The following is a 14,942-nucleotide window of genomic DNA, read 5'->3' as shown; positions in this document are numbered from 1 at the left end:
GACCCTTGCACTAATTCCATGCTTTGCACTTAAACTAGCCATGATGCAATTGGGTTTTGATCACTCGCAATAAGCCAAACGACATTGAGACGTACGTTCCATATACAAAGTTAGACAGGGTATGGCCTAGAGAGAGAGAGAGAGATCACATTAATGTAATTGTAAAAAAAACTAAAAATCAGTATAAATATCTACTGCTACATCTCAAAAGCCAAAGAAGCAATGTTCGTTCCTAAGCTTTCTCTCTATCAGAATTTACACAACCTAAACTCGTCTATGTTGGTCATATCCAATAATCCCTGAATTTCTTTAGACTGGATTCCATAGTCCCAAAAGAGCTCCACTCAACCTTGGTTATTTCCTGTTATGGTCAGACAGTTAATCGTTAATTGCCATCAGTGCACATTCGGCAGCAAACAAGGCTAAAGCACAGCAACTTCGGCTTCAAGAATACCAAGTGGTAAAAGAAAATTAACGTTCACCTCTAGTACTCCTGCTTTGAGTTTTGTGACTTTTGTCGTGCGAAACAGAAGGAATTTTCGAGATAATCAACGAGCTTTGCAGCCCTTCCAATAGCTGTGGGCAAAATACAAAATCCCATAAGCAGATCAGAGCAAAATATATGGAGCACAAACACAAACACTTCAATATAAAAAAAAATGCATAAAAATACAAGGGGTTAGTGATGATAGCAAGTTTCCTTCTTTTTGATAACATACATTACCATCATCATCATTGCACTCAGACAAGTAAAAGCTAGATAGAATATGAGAGAGGCAGACAGAAAACTCTTAGGGTTAGGGGAAAGCGTTATGATGCAGGCACAGTGAAATCCTAGAGGGAAGCAACATATCCTAGTTGAATACAGTCGGCACCAAGCATAGGTATCTCATTTGAAGAAACAAAAACAGCAAAGCATAACATTCGTAAGTTCCCATTGTCGTCCAACAATATATTCTATAAGGTTTGAAACTACTAAAGTAACATGCCCTACTAGCAGAGTTTAAAAATACCCACTAAAAACATTTAATATTTTTGCTACGTATCTGATTAACCAAATATTTTAATTGTAACTCAATATAGATTTCCTTATTTTCAATCCAATGGAAATATGGCAAAGGTTCTGCTTGTTTAGTCTCTACACTCCACAAGGATAGGATAATAATCCAACAGCTTTGCCAACCATACCACAAATTTCATTTCCTTATTCTCCAGGGGAAATGCTGTCCCTATATTCCAAGCAACCCCTAATTCCCAACTCGTACCCTAGTGAAAGTCTGAAACCAGGAATCTTAAGCAAAACATGTCATCCCCTTTCCCTTGCAAGCAAAAAAAATTTGCAAAGCATAACTCAAAGTTCACAGGTACACATGATATACAAGCAAAGAGTTCAATTAATTTTCCATAACTAAAGCAATATAATTAATATAAGAATTAATTTCATAAACTAGAAATTTGGTACTGCAATATTAAATACATAAATGATATCAACTTATCAAATGAGAAATGGCCATATCTATTTACTTACTCTTGATGTTGGCTGAATCCTCCGAATAGATCTGCGAGGTTCAACAACTTCAGAGATTGTTTTCATTGAATTGCCATTGAAAGCTTTTTCCTCCTCAATTTTAGCTAACTTCCCAGCAGCTGCTGCAAGTTTTCCTTTACTAATCCGTTCTGATTTAGCATTTGATGTAGAAATTTTCTTGGGGGGAGCATCTGATGAGAAAGCCACAGAAGAAAATAAGACAGGGCCCTCAGATGCTCCATCAGAACTTGAAAATGATCTAAACTCCTTTCCCGATATATTCTCAGCATGGCTTAAAGAATCCTTGAATTTTGACACATCTGCAGCCACATTATCATCAGGTTCCGAAACCACAGTGTTTGACAAGTTGTCCTGAGGGATAGTTCTACTAGAAATACTAGGAGGTTTTCCGGACTTGAGAACCTTAGGTTTGGATACAGCCATTCGTTTTCCCTTTGGTTCAATTTTACTTTTTGTTCCATGGAGCTCAGATCCTTGAGGCATAAAAAAATTTGTAAACTTAGCTGAATCACTTGTTTCATGAGTCTTACTTCTCTGATCTGCAACGTAATGTTTGCTTACTTCCATAAACTTTCTCTTCTTTCCTGGCTTAGGAACACCAAAAATCACTCTTGATCCTTCCTTCTTTAAACCAGTACGTATCATTCTGAGTGAAGCAGGCTTAATCTCATCACTGGTGCTTTTACCGATATTAAATATTTTTTCACTCGCAGAAAAATTCATCAATCTTGCGTCATCAGTTGTCCCAGATTCCTTAATGTCAACCCTTTTTGAAAGCTTATCTTTCCCTTTGGTCTCAACCACAGGACCACCTATCCTTGGTCGCTTTTCCTGTGGGGTGTCACCCTGAAGAAGAGATAAATGACTTAGTACAAAGAAGTAATTAAAAGTATTATCAGAGAAACATCAACCACAAGTATAAGTCAACATATCACCTCCTGGGAGGAGCCATTATTATCCCGAGAAGTGGACCACTCAACCCAACTACCATTCTTCCATATCAGAGAAGGACGAAGGAGCCATGATTTGTAAACAGATGTTTCTCCTTGAGCTGCAACAAAAGTAATAACGAAAACCATTATTCTCAAAGCATATGCTACATAGACTTTAATACTAACCACATTACAATCAAGATTGATAATAAATGTTGTACTTGGTCACTCGTACCAGGAAAATTGACAGTAAATGAAGTTTCATCTTTCTTGCTCTTCTCTGTGACAACCCCCTCCCACCAGCTGAAAGACCAATAATCGAATATTATTTCAAACACTGGTTCATTTCTTGACAATTGATGTCGAAAGAACTTCATGCAATGGATGTTGTCTTTCCCCCTCTAAACACAACAAGAAAATACAGGATGCATAGGAAATACAGAGCATTTGATTCAAAAAAGTGGTCCAAAGCCATCCACAAAAACAGGGCTTAAAATTGCCATCTTGTATGCTTATTTGTTAAGACCTTGGCTTAACATCAGTTTCTTAAAAAGTTAAATAACTTGTCAGATTAAAAAATAAATAAATTTTAGGATTCCACAACAAGATCTACATATATTTTCTAAAGGCTGGATTGTTAACTTGTTATTTATAATCACTTTTGTCATAACTAAGCACAAGCTATTTGATGGGTTTCCGAGAAATTTTCCACTGTTAACCTCTGCAAATGAAAATAATGTAGAATTATTAGTTGTATAATTTATCTAACACTAGTTACGAATGATTTTTACACATTTTTTTCACCATTGTTTCCCGTACAGCTAGTGAGACTTTAAATATGCATACAGATTCATCTTGCAGTATTTTTTAGGGCACTATGACAAATCACTAATGTTGCTAGTTTGGCTCTCTCTCTTCTAGGTGAATCATTTTTGAACAATGGCATCTGAAAAATTAAGTGCTAGAAAAATTAACTCCCTATATATATATATATATATATTTTACGATTATTTTGTCTTTGCCTCAATGAACATATCAAATCAGGAATTCATTTCATTTTTCTGGTATTCAATAAGATTAGAATACGAAATATCATAATAATGGTAGAAATTGAATTATTATTATTATTTTGATATTTTATACAAAACTCCATAAGGCTAAATGGCATTAACTCCCACACTACTTCCTCGTAATTCATACAGATTTTTTAATGCTGTCAACAGTACCATTGCTGTCCAATGCACTACAAGAAGATACAGGAAATAACAAACGCATACCTATCTTGCACCCATGCATCAACCCTATCTCCAACAGACCAGTTATATTCCCCCATGGCTGCCCTGCGTCTCTTCCTCGTTCCTTCAAATGGCATGGCCGTAATAGGACGAGCACGGCGTACCCTGGGTGCTCTATCCCCTTCAGCTTCAAGTTCCACCCATTCCTTTAGCCTATCACCATCTATAAGGCGAGCAGTCAAAACAGGTGTGTTAAGAAACCATCATGAGGCAAAACTTCTAATTTTCTCTACCAAGAAAATGATTTGACATAAGAAACCAAAAATTGCAGCATACAAGGTACGTAGACAATTACATTAGAAGAGGAAAAGACCCTCACTGTGGTGCATTTAATCATATTTTCTCTCCACAAAAGCACACATCATACAAGCAGAATTCCTGATTCATCATACAGATAATCATGCAATAATCCCCAAAGAGAAAGTGAAATTGCATACACATCAAGGAGTTTACACAAAATTTAAGTACAAGGATTTTCCAACAGATCTGCTTTACTAGCTATCAACATTCGATTGATTCAACCAAAGCATGAGCTACAATAGGTGAAATAGCTCACCCTCTGATCGAAGTTCATTGTAACACACATAAGCTTTGCCATCTTTCAAATTAATAATATCAGCCAGGAACCATGCTACTTTCAAGCCACCTCCATCTCTCAATACCTAGAAAGAGGAAATGGTAAAATTGTAAGAAAACCATATACAAATTTAGGATCAATCAAACATTTCCAACTGCAAAATTTCCCTACAGTAACTAGGACAAATGCATACAAAATTTTTCAAAAACACCACTATACCAACATATTTCCATCAAATACAAGTGCACACACATTCGAGCTTAGTAAAGTATACTAAGTAAAATATTTCGGCTAAAGATAAAAAATCTCAACCTATATTTCAAGTAAAAATCACAAACCTCAACACGGGAACCCTCCCTTATATTGTTATCCTTTAAAGTTTCCCCTGAATTTTCTTGTTCAGTCTGAGTGATCAAGGAAGGAGATCCAAACCCAATCTCAGACTCAGAAGCGACTCCCTTTGTTTTGACGATATCTGAAGCTTTGCGGCCCTTTTGTCCTTTCTTTTTCTTTCCACTTATTGCAGCAGCACCCAAAATGCCATCGGTCAACCTAGAACGATCCTCCATAGACTCCCTGGCCATCTCCCTAAGAGTAGGTGACATTCCATGGTTATCACTCTGCTTTTCCCTCTTGTCTACTGGAACCTCTTTTGGATGCTTGGCAGATGAACCAGGAAAATCACTACCACATTTGTCTATGCATTCTTTAATAGCACCATCTGGCTCAGCAGATGCTTGGGGTACTTTCCAATATGCTTCTGGACCAGTCTCTAACAATTCAGTCAATGGGAAAGCCTCACCCATAGCAACAATCTTTCCAACATGTGATACTGCTTCAGCTGCCAGCTCAGCAGCTTTAACAATGGCATCCATGTTTTCAGCTTGCTTTGAAGCAGCTGAGGCAGCTTCTACCCTCCTTCTAGCAGCTTCCCTTGCAGCAACGATAACAGAATTCGAACTAGTATTAGCATCTTCAACACTCAAGATGGATACATGAGTAGCCTTGCCAAGCTTCTTCACACCATCAGAAGAGATAGCATTAGTTGGTATAGAATTTCTGTAGCCACTTGAAACCAATGCTTCATCAGCCATCAATTTTGCTTGAAAGGCAGCATTTGAGGCAACATTAGCAGCCGCAGCTGCAGCCTTTGCAACAGCAGCAGCTGCTGCTATTGCAACAGCTGCAGAAGTCAATTTAGTTTCAATATCTGGTGCCAGCCCAGAATTTTTGTGCTTGTCCAATTGGTTCCATATTTCTTGACTGTGACTAACAGCAGCAGCAGCAAGAACAGCAGCATCCTCAGCCTGCTTCTGCGCCTCCTTGAGTTTACTAAGGGCCTCTTCAGACAGGGTAGCCCTATGATCTAAATCTCGGTCACCCTTTTTGAGATGATCAGCTGAGACAGATGTAATGAATTTATCTGTGGATGACTTGGAAATAATGGTAGCAGGTATTGCAATGGCAGCAGATGTAGATGTATGACTAGCCACAACAGTAGCCAAACAGGACTCTGTTTGAGAATGCAGTATAATCTGTCCAGGGTCCTCAGAAACCGTAGACTTTTTTCTTTTTCTTGGCTTCGGATTAGCAGAACGCTGACCAGGTGTTACTGTTTCCTTTTTTGTGTCGAGCAGGGTAGTCCCTGCAAAAACATTAGCAGGACTCCCACTTTGGACCATAGGAGCTGTGGAAACCTGCTTCATGCCAGAAGAATGAGGCACAGATGCTTCTCTCACAGGAGTCAAATTAACTGTTTCTGTGATAGGAAGCACAGGAAAATGAGCATTGCCATCAAATGCAGGTGTCTGTGGTACCCAGGGGCCACGAAAAGGGGATTGGGACATCCAAGGAGCACTATGTCCAACAAAATTCCTTATAGGTGGAGGATGCAATGAAGAAAGTGCCTGCTGATAATCCATAACTGCACCTCTCAGAATGCCACTAGGTTGAAGAGAATCACCAGAAGGTGTGGGAATACTCCACAATGGCGATGAAAGTGGGATCATTGGGTTTACAATTGTTGTTGGAGTACCCTTGCTGGTGGACCGACTAGCAGGTGATGATGTAACCTTACTCTGAAGTGCATTTTGTTTGAGTGATTGATCAGAAGTTTTAGCACCTGAACACTCAACCAAGGCACAAAGTTAACAAACAACAGAATTAGAAGAAAGTCATTCAACAATTTAAAGTCAAGAGAGATACCTATACGTGTCTGCAATGGAGTTTCAGGGGTAACAAGATGAGATTTTTGACCATGCACCCTGTCTATACATGCACGCCAGGCATTCTCCCATATGGTTCTGCCACCATCTGCAGAAAATACAAAATAGTGAGTAAACCTATATAAAAGCCCCAAGATAACATAGAGATAAGAAAACCTAACCAGGTCCTCCAAATGCCGATATCATAAATGCCTCATCTGGTGCTGTTCCTTGACTGCAGCAACATTGTTTAAAACAGTCAGATAGACATTGCTCAAATGATCAAAAGTCCTATAGTGAAATTGAAATACCAGAGCCAACTAGGGTTGAAAAATGATACCAAAGCACATCTAAAAAAATCTCAATACATGCTCCATGTATGCTAGACTGATTGTTGTTAATTTTCAATACCCAGCAGGAAAAAAAAAGAAAAGGACTCAATTTTATGCCAAAACATGTCACTGCAATACAAATACATACTAAAATGAACAAAAATTAGAAAACTTACATCAGAGCTCCATAAACAAAAATCTGAGCACGTAATTGAACTTGTTGTAAATCTGTGAAAGGCTGGTGAAAAACTGCAGATGAAGAAGCTGAGGTGTTCAAGTCTGGCAGACTAGATACTGAAGTAGAAAGAACACCAAATTGTTTCATATTACCACCTTCCATGTGTCCATAGTGCTGCATCTCATTAGATTGCATGACCTGGCCAATCCCAGCTGAACTGAGCGACAGATTACTTGTTTTATCACTTCTTTCAGAATGTCTTGCAGGAGTCGTTTCTTTGGCAGCAAGTCCCTTTTTAGCAGCTTCCTTTCCTGTGCTCTTACCACCTGCTCGCCTTGTTTTACGCTCAGGAGTTCCTTTGGAGCCACCACGCACATTCTCCCTCTCAGAAGCCAGAAGATTTGCATGACTTACCTCTTGAGCAGCCTTGGCACCCACTTTGCTTGAGCCAGAGGTTGATGGAGTTCCCTCCACGACCTTCTTGTTGCATTAACACAAAGAGTGAGAGAACAAGTGCAAGAGAGGTACAGAATAACCAGGATGAAGTAATAAAAAATAGCCCTATTTAAAACTTCTCAAAAATCTTCAGCTAGAAGATAAGAATCAGAAAATCGTTAGAGCACAAAGAGATCCACTTAATATAACCAAAAGCATCAGTTTTGTAAAACAAAATTTTACCAAGGATATTTGGTCATGTTGCATGGTAGAAAAGGGTTGCCAATTCTTGCCAGCTTCTTTTGCAGACAAATCTGGCAATGGAGGCACCTCAAAGGTGAAACTTCTGTCTCCTGGAGATGCATAATTTCCTTTTGTATCCTGAGAAATAGACTGCTCTTTGTTTGCTTCCCCATTTATGACCCCAGACACTGAAGAACTCTGATCTTTGGATCCTTTCACACCCTCCTTTTCAATTTTACTTTGTGACTGCTTGGAAGTTCTAATGACAATCGGAGAACCACAGGAAGGATTGTCAATATCAGCACTACTACTTCCACTTTCCATCATGTGAAACTTAGTTTGAGATTCAGATGAAGGCGCAGAAATAAAGGAACTATTATGAGTCTTTGCAAGATCAACTGCAACAACAAACTAGTCCATCAGAAGAATAACATGAAAAAATTTGGGAGGGGAAAGGATTAACTGATGAAATGGTCTCAAGAAAATAGAGCAATGAAAGATGCTAAGCATGCAATTGGTTTATGGACTGTACATCTCTAGAAACAAATAGACAGTTCATATATTACCCTTAATCAGGATATAACTTCACAAGCGGAAATTACAAGCAAAAGGAAATACATCCCAAGAACCTGGGCGAGAGGGGGGAGAGGTGGGAGGGGCGGCAAAGGAGAAGAAAAAAAACCAACTTTTTACCCACAGGGCAGAGAACAGACTAAGGTACAAGAATGGGGAGGGTGAAGAAGGGATTCCACCATAACAGGCTTAAAAAATCTAATTACAATTACTTAAGAAAAAAATAAAATCATAAAAAAACTCACTGTCAACATGACCACTGATCTTCTCTTCACAAACTAGTTTGGGGTCACACTCATTTGAAGTTGAAGGCACTAAATTTGTCGATGTCTTCTTGTTCTCTTGAATTGATACAGCACCTGAGGGAAATTTTTTGTTTGCTGAATTAGTCTTATGGAGTTTCCAGTATCAGAAATGCAAGGATATATGCTTCACAAAGTATAACAACAGCAGCTCATAGCCAACTGATCATCATCACAAAAATAAAATATTTCAGAAAGATCTAAAACGAGTCAAGGAAACAGCAACATAATGACAAGGTGTCGGCAAACTGTAAAACAGCCATTTACATAATATCTCCAGCTATAGCAGACTACCAAATAGAATTTGCATGCACACCCAACTGGATTAATATATAAGAAATTGCCAACAAGAATGTACTCTATTACATTCAAATTTAGGTTGAGATGATTACTAGGTAAACCAAGATCACCTGCAGCTACAGAAGAACCACTTTGAGAAATAACTTGCGCTTCAGCACCATCAGTCTCCCTCAGTGTTGACTTACAGACAACAGATGATGTTTGCATATCCTTTACAACCTTCAGTGTGACTCTAGGAAGGCCATCAGCATTGACGGTATCCTCCATTGACATAGACTGATCAATTTTCTTACAAGAGAACTGTCCACCAGTCTCACAAGGTGCATCTTTTTGGGTTTTCATTCCAGAAGTCTTCATGATTGAGAAACTTGCTTCTGAAGATGACACTTGAAGCTCTTTCTGATCAAAAACAGCACCAGCAGGAAGACCCTCACCACATGGCAAAGGAACAGAGTCCACTGTACCGCAGGAACACCAAGTTAGCACATGATCCAGGATGGGTAAAAGAAGGCAAAATGAAGGACAAAAAAAAGCTCAGTTATAAGACTTAATGCTTCAAAATATACATACCTGACTTGCTGCTGACAGCAACATCAGATTGTAAATTTGAAGCTAACTCATTTGCTGTGCCAGCTGTGCCAAAGGATGAGGAATCAACTCCCTTTATTACAGGTGGAGATCCAGCATCCCCACAATCTATGTTACTACAATCAGAAGGCAATTTGGTGTTCTGATTTGCAGCAGCTGAAACACTGTGATCACATTTATAATCATCATGTTCAGTTACTACATACTCTTCACATACTCTCATGGGTTCAGCTACCAAAGTATCGTGGGCACCTTCAGCTTCATCTTCAGCATTAGAACCTTTAACATCTCCCACTAACAACAAAGATTTCTCAGACTTGCTGCTCAAGGTTTTCGTGTCAGGGTGGAACTCACTTTCTAACAAATGCTTCTTCTCAACTGCACCACATGCTATCTGCGCCATTGAATCCATCTTTGACTCTAGACTCGTACAAATTCTAGTATCAGTATCACTGACCTCAGTTTCATGCTCCTTGAGGGTAATATCACCAACGAAGGGCATAGGTGATATTTCATGTAATTTTCCTTCAGATAAGAACATGTCTTTGAATATGCCAGTCTGCAGAGGAATTTCTACACCCAAGCCCTCACTGCACCCTTCCACCATATGGAGGTCAGAATTCCCTTTCGATATCCTATCAATATTCTCACATACAGGAGCAGTGCTATTTTCAATAGCATGTCCATCTTCCTTAGATTGCATGTCATGGGGTGAATCTGAGTCTGAGATAACAATTGCAACTGCATTTTCAGTCAAGTTCTCACCATCAATGTGAACTAGTTGGCTCAAATCAACATTTCCCCTCTCAAAACTGTCCACATTTTCATCAATTATATAATTTTTCAAATGTTTGCTATCTTGACTATCCATCAAAGCACGGCCTGCACATGTGTTTTGCACAGAGGAAATCACAGTATCAACTTGTGACCCAGAAGAAGATTTATCTTCCTGTCCCCTGTTACCCACAGATTGATCAACTGAAGCTTCCACTTGATTTTCATTAACAACAATTTGTTCACCATCTTTAGACTCATCTCTGTCAATCATAGGCAAGTCAGTATATCCAGTAATTGGATCTTTGAATGCCCCATCAACAGATGGGTCACATTCATGAGTTTGAGAAACATCTTCAACCAGAAGATCTCCTTCTACATCACCTTTCAATTCAGAAAATTTCCCTGGGATCTCACCTGTCTGTAAGGCAGGCTGTAAATCATCCCCTCCTTTAGAAAAACCACTATCTCCGTGTTTCAAACTAGGCTCCATCTGCTTTATTATGCAGCCCAGTTCATCACAGGCATCTGAATCCTTACTATTATTTTGACAAGGAATAATTTCGTCCTGTCCTACGGATTTTAATAGCATTTCAACAGATTCTGAGGAGGCTGCCTCAGACCAGACATTGTTGCGCCTAGAAATCGAACAAGGTTCTGCTTCACTTGATCTAAATGCAATCCCAGTACTACCCCGTGAAAAATCTTCAATCCACTGAGTATCTTCGCTACTTTCAATGCCGAGAAAAACTTCAGTTTCAACCAAACTATCAAATCTTATATGCCCATGAAGGTTCTCATCAAAATCAAATCTTGGGAGAGCATATGGGCGCAAAACAGGAGGAAATTTATTGTTCCCTTCACCAGCTAAATGAAGATTCTGGCTTTGGAAATCATTGTCATCATAATCCATGAGTGTATCCCTACAACAGAAAGAGTTTAGAAGAAGAAAATGGGTTGTCGAATTGTAGTTCAAATAATAGATAGATAAAGGGATCAAGCCTCTGAGTTTTAAGAGTATCCTGGTATGGTATTAATTGCATAGGAAAGGTGTAAATTTTAGAAACTTTCTCCAAACAGAACAATCCACATTAACCAGCTAACTACTTCCAGTATATTTAATACTAATTTACAGTTCAAAGAACAGTAAATTCAAATCAATTAATTAATTAATGGGAAGCATGGAAAGATGCTAACTGTTCACATTGCATAGCCCGATGTCACCACAAAAAAATGGCAACAAGAATAAATATGCAACAAGAATAAATATGCAACAAGAGTAAAAATAGATAAAACTTGGGTATGAATTCTTTTCTCTTTCCTGGTACAGCATGAAAATCTGATGAACTACATTTACAAATTTCGATGCATTCAAAGTCAATTTAAAAAAGGAAAATATCTTGCAGTAAACATGCACGAAAAAAGGAAAAAACTAACAAGTAAAACTTCATATCACATCAAGAAAGAGAAAGACCCATCTAGGATTAACTAAGTTATATAGAACTATAATTACAAAAAATATATGGGGAAAGAAAACTTATGAATTTCCATAATTCACTCCCTAGGACCCAGGAAGAGGTTAATCTGAACCTAGAATATGCCAGCACCTTGATCTTATAGTTTTTTCCAACAATGAACATGGTTTCTCTAAAAACTATTTAGTACATGGAAGTCCTGGCAACTGCTGATAAAATGTATTCATTGACTAATAAGGCTTGGAGGATTCATCTTTATGAATTACAGAAGCCAGAAAAATGTCAACTTGGTCAATTAATGCAAACTTAATGTGATAATTCAAACACAAATCAATTGAAGTTAACATTGGATCATGCTAAAAACTGAAATCTTTTGACACCAAGCAGTTGTGTTTTATCCTATACATTATGAAGTTTAAAAACTTCACAGGCAGGTGTATATAATTGCCACGTCTCCAATGTAAGGAAGTCAACATGGAAGTATTAGGTAAAGATATTTTATTAAATCGAAACTCTGGCAAGCATAAGCCCATCTGTGGAGTTTGAAAACTCCACTGGAGCATCATAAACTTATTAGTTAGTTGCACTCAGATATCAATACCACTAACTTCCAACAAAACCCTAGCTCAAACCACTAACGAGTCAACTGCGAATTCAATCAAATCACTAACTAGTCCACTGTAATTGAATTAAACACAATCTCTAGCTCAAACACATTAACTATTAGAACATTATATTGCAATAAAAGAAACTGGTATAACATAATGACTACACTCAAACTTGAAAAGTGCACAGAAGAACTTAGTTCCAATCTATTTAAGCAGAAAACCACCAAAAAATATTCTAAACTTTAAATAACACTACACTCACCACTTAAAAAGATAGATAACTGTTTTCAAGCTCTAATTAAACACGAAAAACAAAACCCTAGAAGGTCATTTGTTTTATTAAAAAACTAAGTAGGAATATGAACGGTTACCAGAGCAAGTAAGTCTAGAGACGCTACCTCCCTCCATCCGGTGAAGAAATCCCTGGCCGTTTGATCTCAACTCCTCCGTAATCGTACGTTCATCTACTGCACCACAAAACTCCAATTCATAACAACACCACTTTAACCACACCATAACAACAACAACAAGAAGGAACCAAACTTCGAACAAAGAGGAAACAAAAAAAAAAGATAAAAAGAAAAGGAAAAGGAAATTTTGTTTAAATAAAAACTAAACTAACAGAGGAGCAAACTAATTGAAGAATTAATTAGTAATTGCGACTCACCGGAATCTTGAATTCTCCGGCGGATCGAGTTAGGGTTCCGGTAAATCGAAGTAAAAGGAAGTCAGTGAAGGAATGAGAGGGAAACGTAGAGGGGGAGGACGAGAGAGAAAGAAAGGAGAGATTTTTCTGATGTGTAATAAGGAGAAGCTTTTTGGTACATTTTCCCACTAGGGAAATATAAAAACGAGTGACGGTGATCGTATTTGGAAATGGCCGCGTTCAGTTAACTCGAAAAAATGGCCATCATCTGATGGCCCTCAATGTTTTGGAATATGATACGTGGCTTGTTCTTATACGTACGATAACGAGAAATAATAATGTTATCGAGACGATTACTCTTCTTTTCTTTTGCGACAGACGAGTTCATTGCCGTTCGATTTAGTGCACGTGTATGATAATGACGGTAAAGATGGGAACTGTGACTCGTGAAATTTGAGACTAGGTTGACTGTTCTTTATTTAAAAAGTTGGAAAATCCATCGTCATATCTTGTGAGGAACAGGTGGCGGAAGAAAGTTAGGTCAGGTTAGAGGCCTTTATCTATTATATATCTACGGTCCAAATTTTCTTCTGTATTTTGTTAGCTATAGTTTAGTCCGTTGGATCAGAATACTCAGTCCAACGCTTACGGATTAGGTTATAAAAGCAACGTGACAAATATCGCCAAAGATGGTAAAAGGGGGTAAAAAGTAAAATCCGGACAGGGATGTAATTTTATTTTTAAATATGCGTCTTTTTTTTAATATTATAATTATCAAATAAAAATAAAAATTTATATAAAAGTTTATTTCTGAAAAATATAAATTTCATATAAATTTTGATTCATAGACGATTATAAACAAATTCTTGAGCAAAAGAGATTCGGAGAACAATTTGGAACGAGTAAAACAAATGACTGTTCAATTAATATTTTCGATCCTGATTTTTTTTATTAATTCAAGTGTATTTAAAAATAATAAAATAATTCATACTCAAATTTTGAGCCAGATTTTTTTTTTAAATCAAATTTTAAATTATATCGTCTCATCTCGCTTTGAACATATATAAAATACATATATTTTATACTTATTTATTTATTATATTTATATATATTATATTAATAAAATTATTATTTAATATTTTAATTTAAAATATTAATTTAATAAAAATATTATATTTATATATAATTAAAAATAACTTATATTAAAAATAATATTTTATAAATATTGTATTAAATTAAAATTATTAAATTAATTTTAAACTATATTTTATAAATATTCAAATGAATAAAAATAATATTTTAATATAAAACCAAAATCTAATCGAGTAAAGACAAGCCTGCCCAGACCCATTTGGCATACTGAACCTTCAACGTGAAGCAAATATGCAATGTTCTCCAAGTAAGGAACCCAGATTTCCGACAAAGTAGGCCACGATGGTTCCGTTCCCTGAGCGCAGCACGCAAAAAAATGGTGACCCACTTTCTTCATGAATTGAGACGGTACCTGTTTGGTTCACACCAAGAAAACAGAGTCGTACTTCGTATAATTTCAAACCCAAGAATTTAGACATTAATAAACGAGTCATGCATTTGCAGCTCTATCACACAATTTTAGCATTTTAAACCTGGATTTAGGCTGGTGAAAGTAATTGTGATAAAATTAAAAATAATAATAATTATTATTATAATTATGATTAAAATAAAAATTTTGATAAAACTTTTATATTAAATAAAATTTATTAAAATTAATATTTAAATTTAATTAATAATATAATAAATTTAATCGTATTGTATTAAAAATACAATTAAATTAAAATGAACACTTAATTTTATATATAAAATTGGACAAGTATATCACTAGATGACAATTGAACTAATCGCATCAATTTAAGTAAAAGGTAAATCAAGTTATTTGGTTTTTTTTTTTTTTT

At 36.8% G+C, this 14,942-nt stretch overlaps 1 protein-coding gene across 38 annotated transcripts; it reads right to left on the bottom strand.

Moving 5' to 3' along the window:
• Positions 1-35: 35 nt before the first annotated feature.
• Positions 36-13,170, bottom strand: LOC111277105 (protein SWOLLEN 1-like). 38 transcript variants are annotated; one of them, XR_016329053.1, is made up of 18 exons: positions 13,033-13,170; positions 12,737-12,832; positions 9,491-11,205; positions 9,013-9,378; positions 8,564-8,677; positions 7,746-8,143; positions 7,223-7,547; positions 7,066-7,138; positions 6,740-6,792; positions 6,559-6,666; positions 4,692-6,475; positions 4,333-4,438; positions 3,759-3,939; positions 2,717-2,882; positions 2,485-2,600; positions 1,529-2,395; positions 483-576; positions 36-361 (listed from the first exon to the last, which is right to left on the bottom strand). XR_016329053.1 is itself a non-coding variant. In XM_089746057.1 (18 exons), the coding sequence occupies exons 3-18, from the start codon at positions 11,193-11,195 to the stop codon at positions 345-347; spliced, it is 6,375 nt and encodes a 2,124-aa protein (XP_089602183.1). In that variant the 5' UTR covers positions 11,196-11,205; positions 12,737-12,845; positions 13,033-13,170; the 3' UTR covers positions 36-344. The 38 variants fall into 38 exon arrangements, 35 of the variants coding, with proteins under 35 accessions (XP_089602183.1, XP_089602190.1, XP_089602193.1 ...); XM_089746057.1 differs by having other exon boundaries at positions 2,717-2,784; positions 12,737-12,845; XM_089746064.1 differs by having other exon boundaries at positions 2,717-2,784; positions 7,223-7,544; positions 9,031-9,378; positions 12,737-12,845.
• Positions 13,171-14,942: the final 1,772 nt, after the last annotated feature.

Source organism: Durio zibethinus, chromosome 17 (assembly GCF_047325235.1).
Source record: "Durio zibethinus cultivar Kanyao isolate XHJ-2024 chromosome 17, ASM4732523v1, whole genome shotgun sequence".
Classification (NCBI taxonomy): domain Eukaryota; kingdom Viridiplantae; phylum Streptophyta; class Magnoliopsida; order Malvales; family Malvaceae; genus Durio; species Durio zibethinus.
The sequence above is the reverse complement of the archived record's forward strand: the minus strand, read 5'-3'. Positions and strand labels throughout refer to the sequence as shown.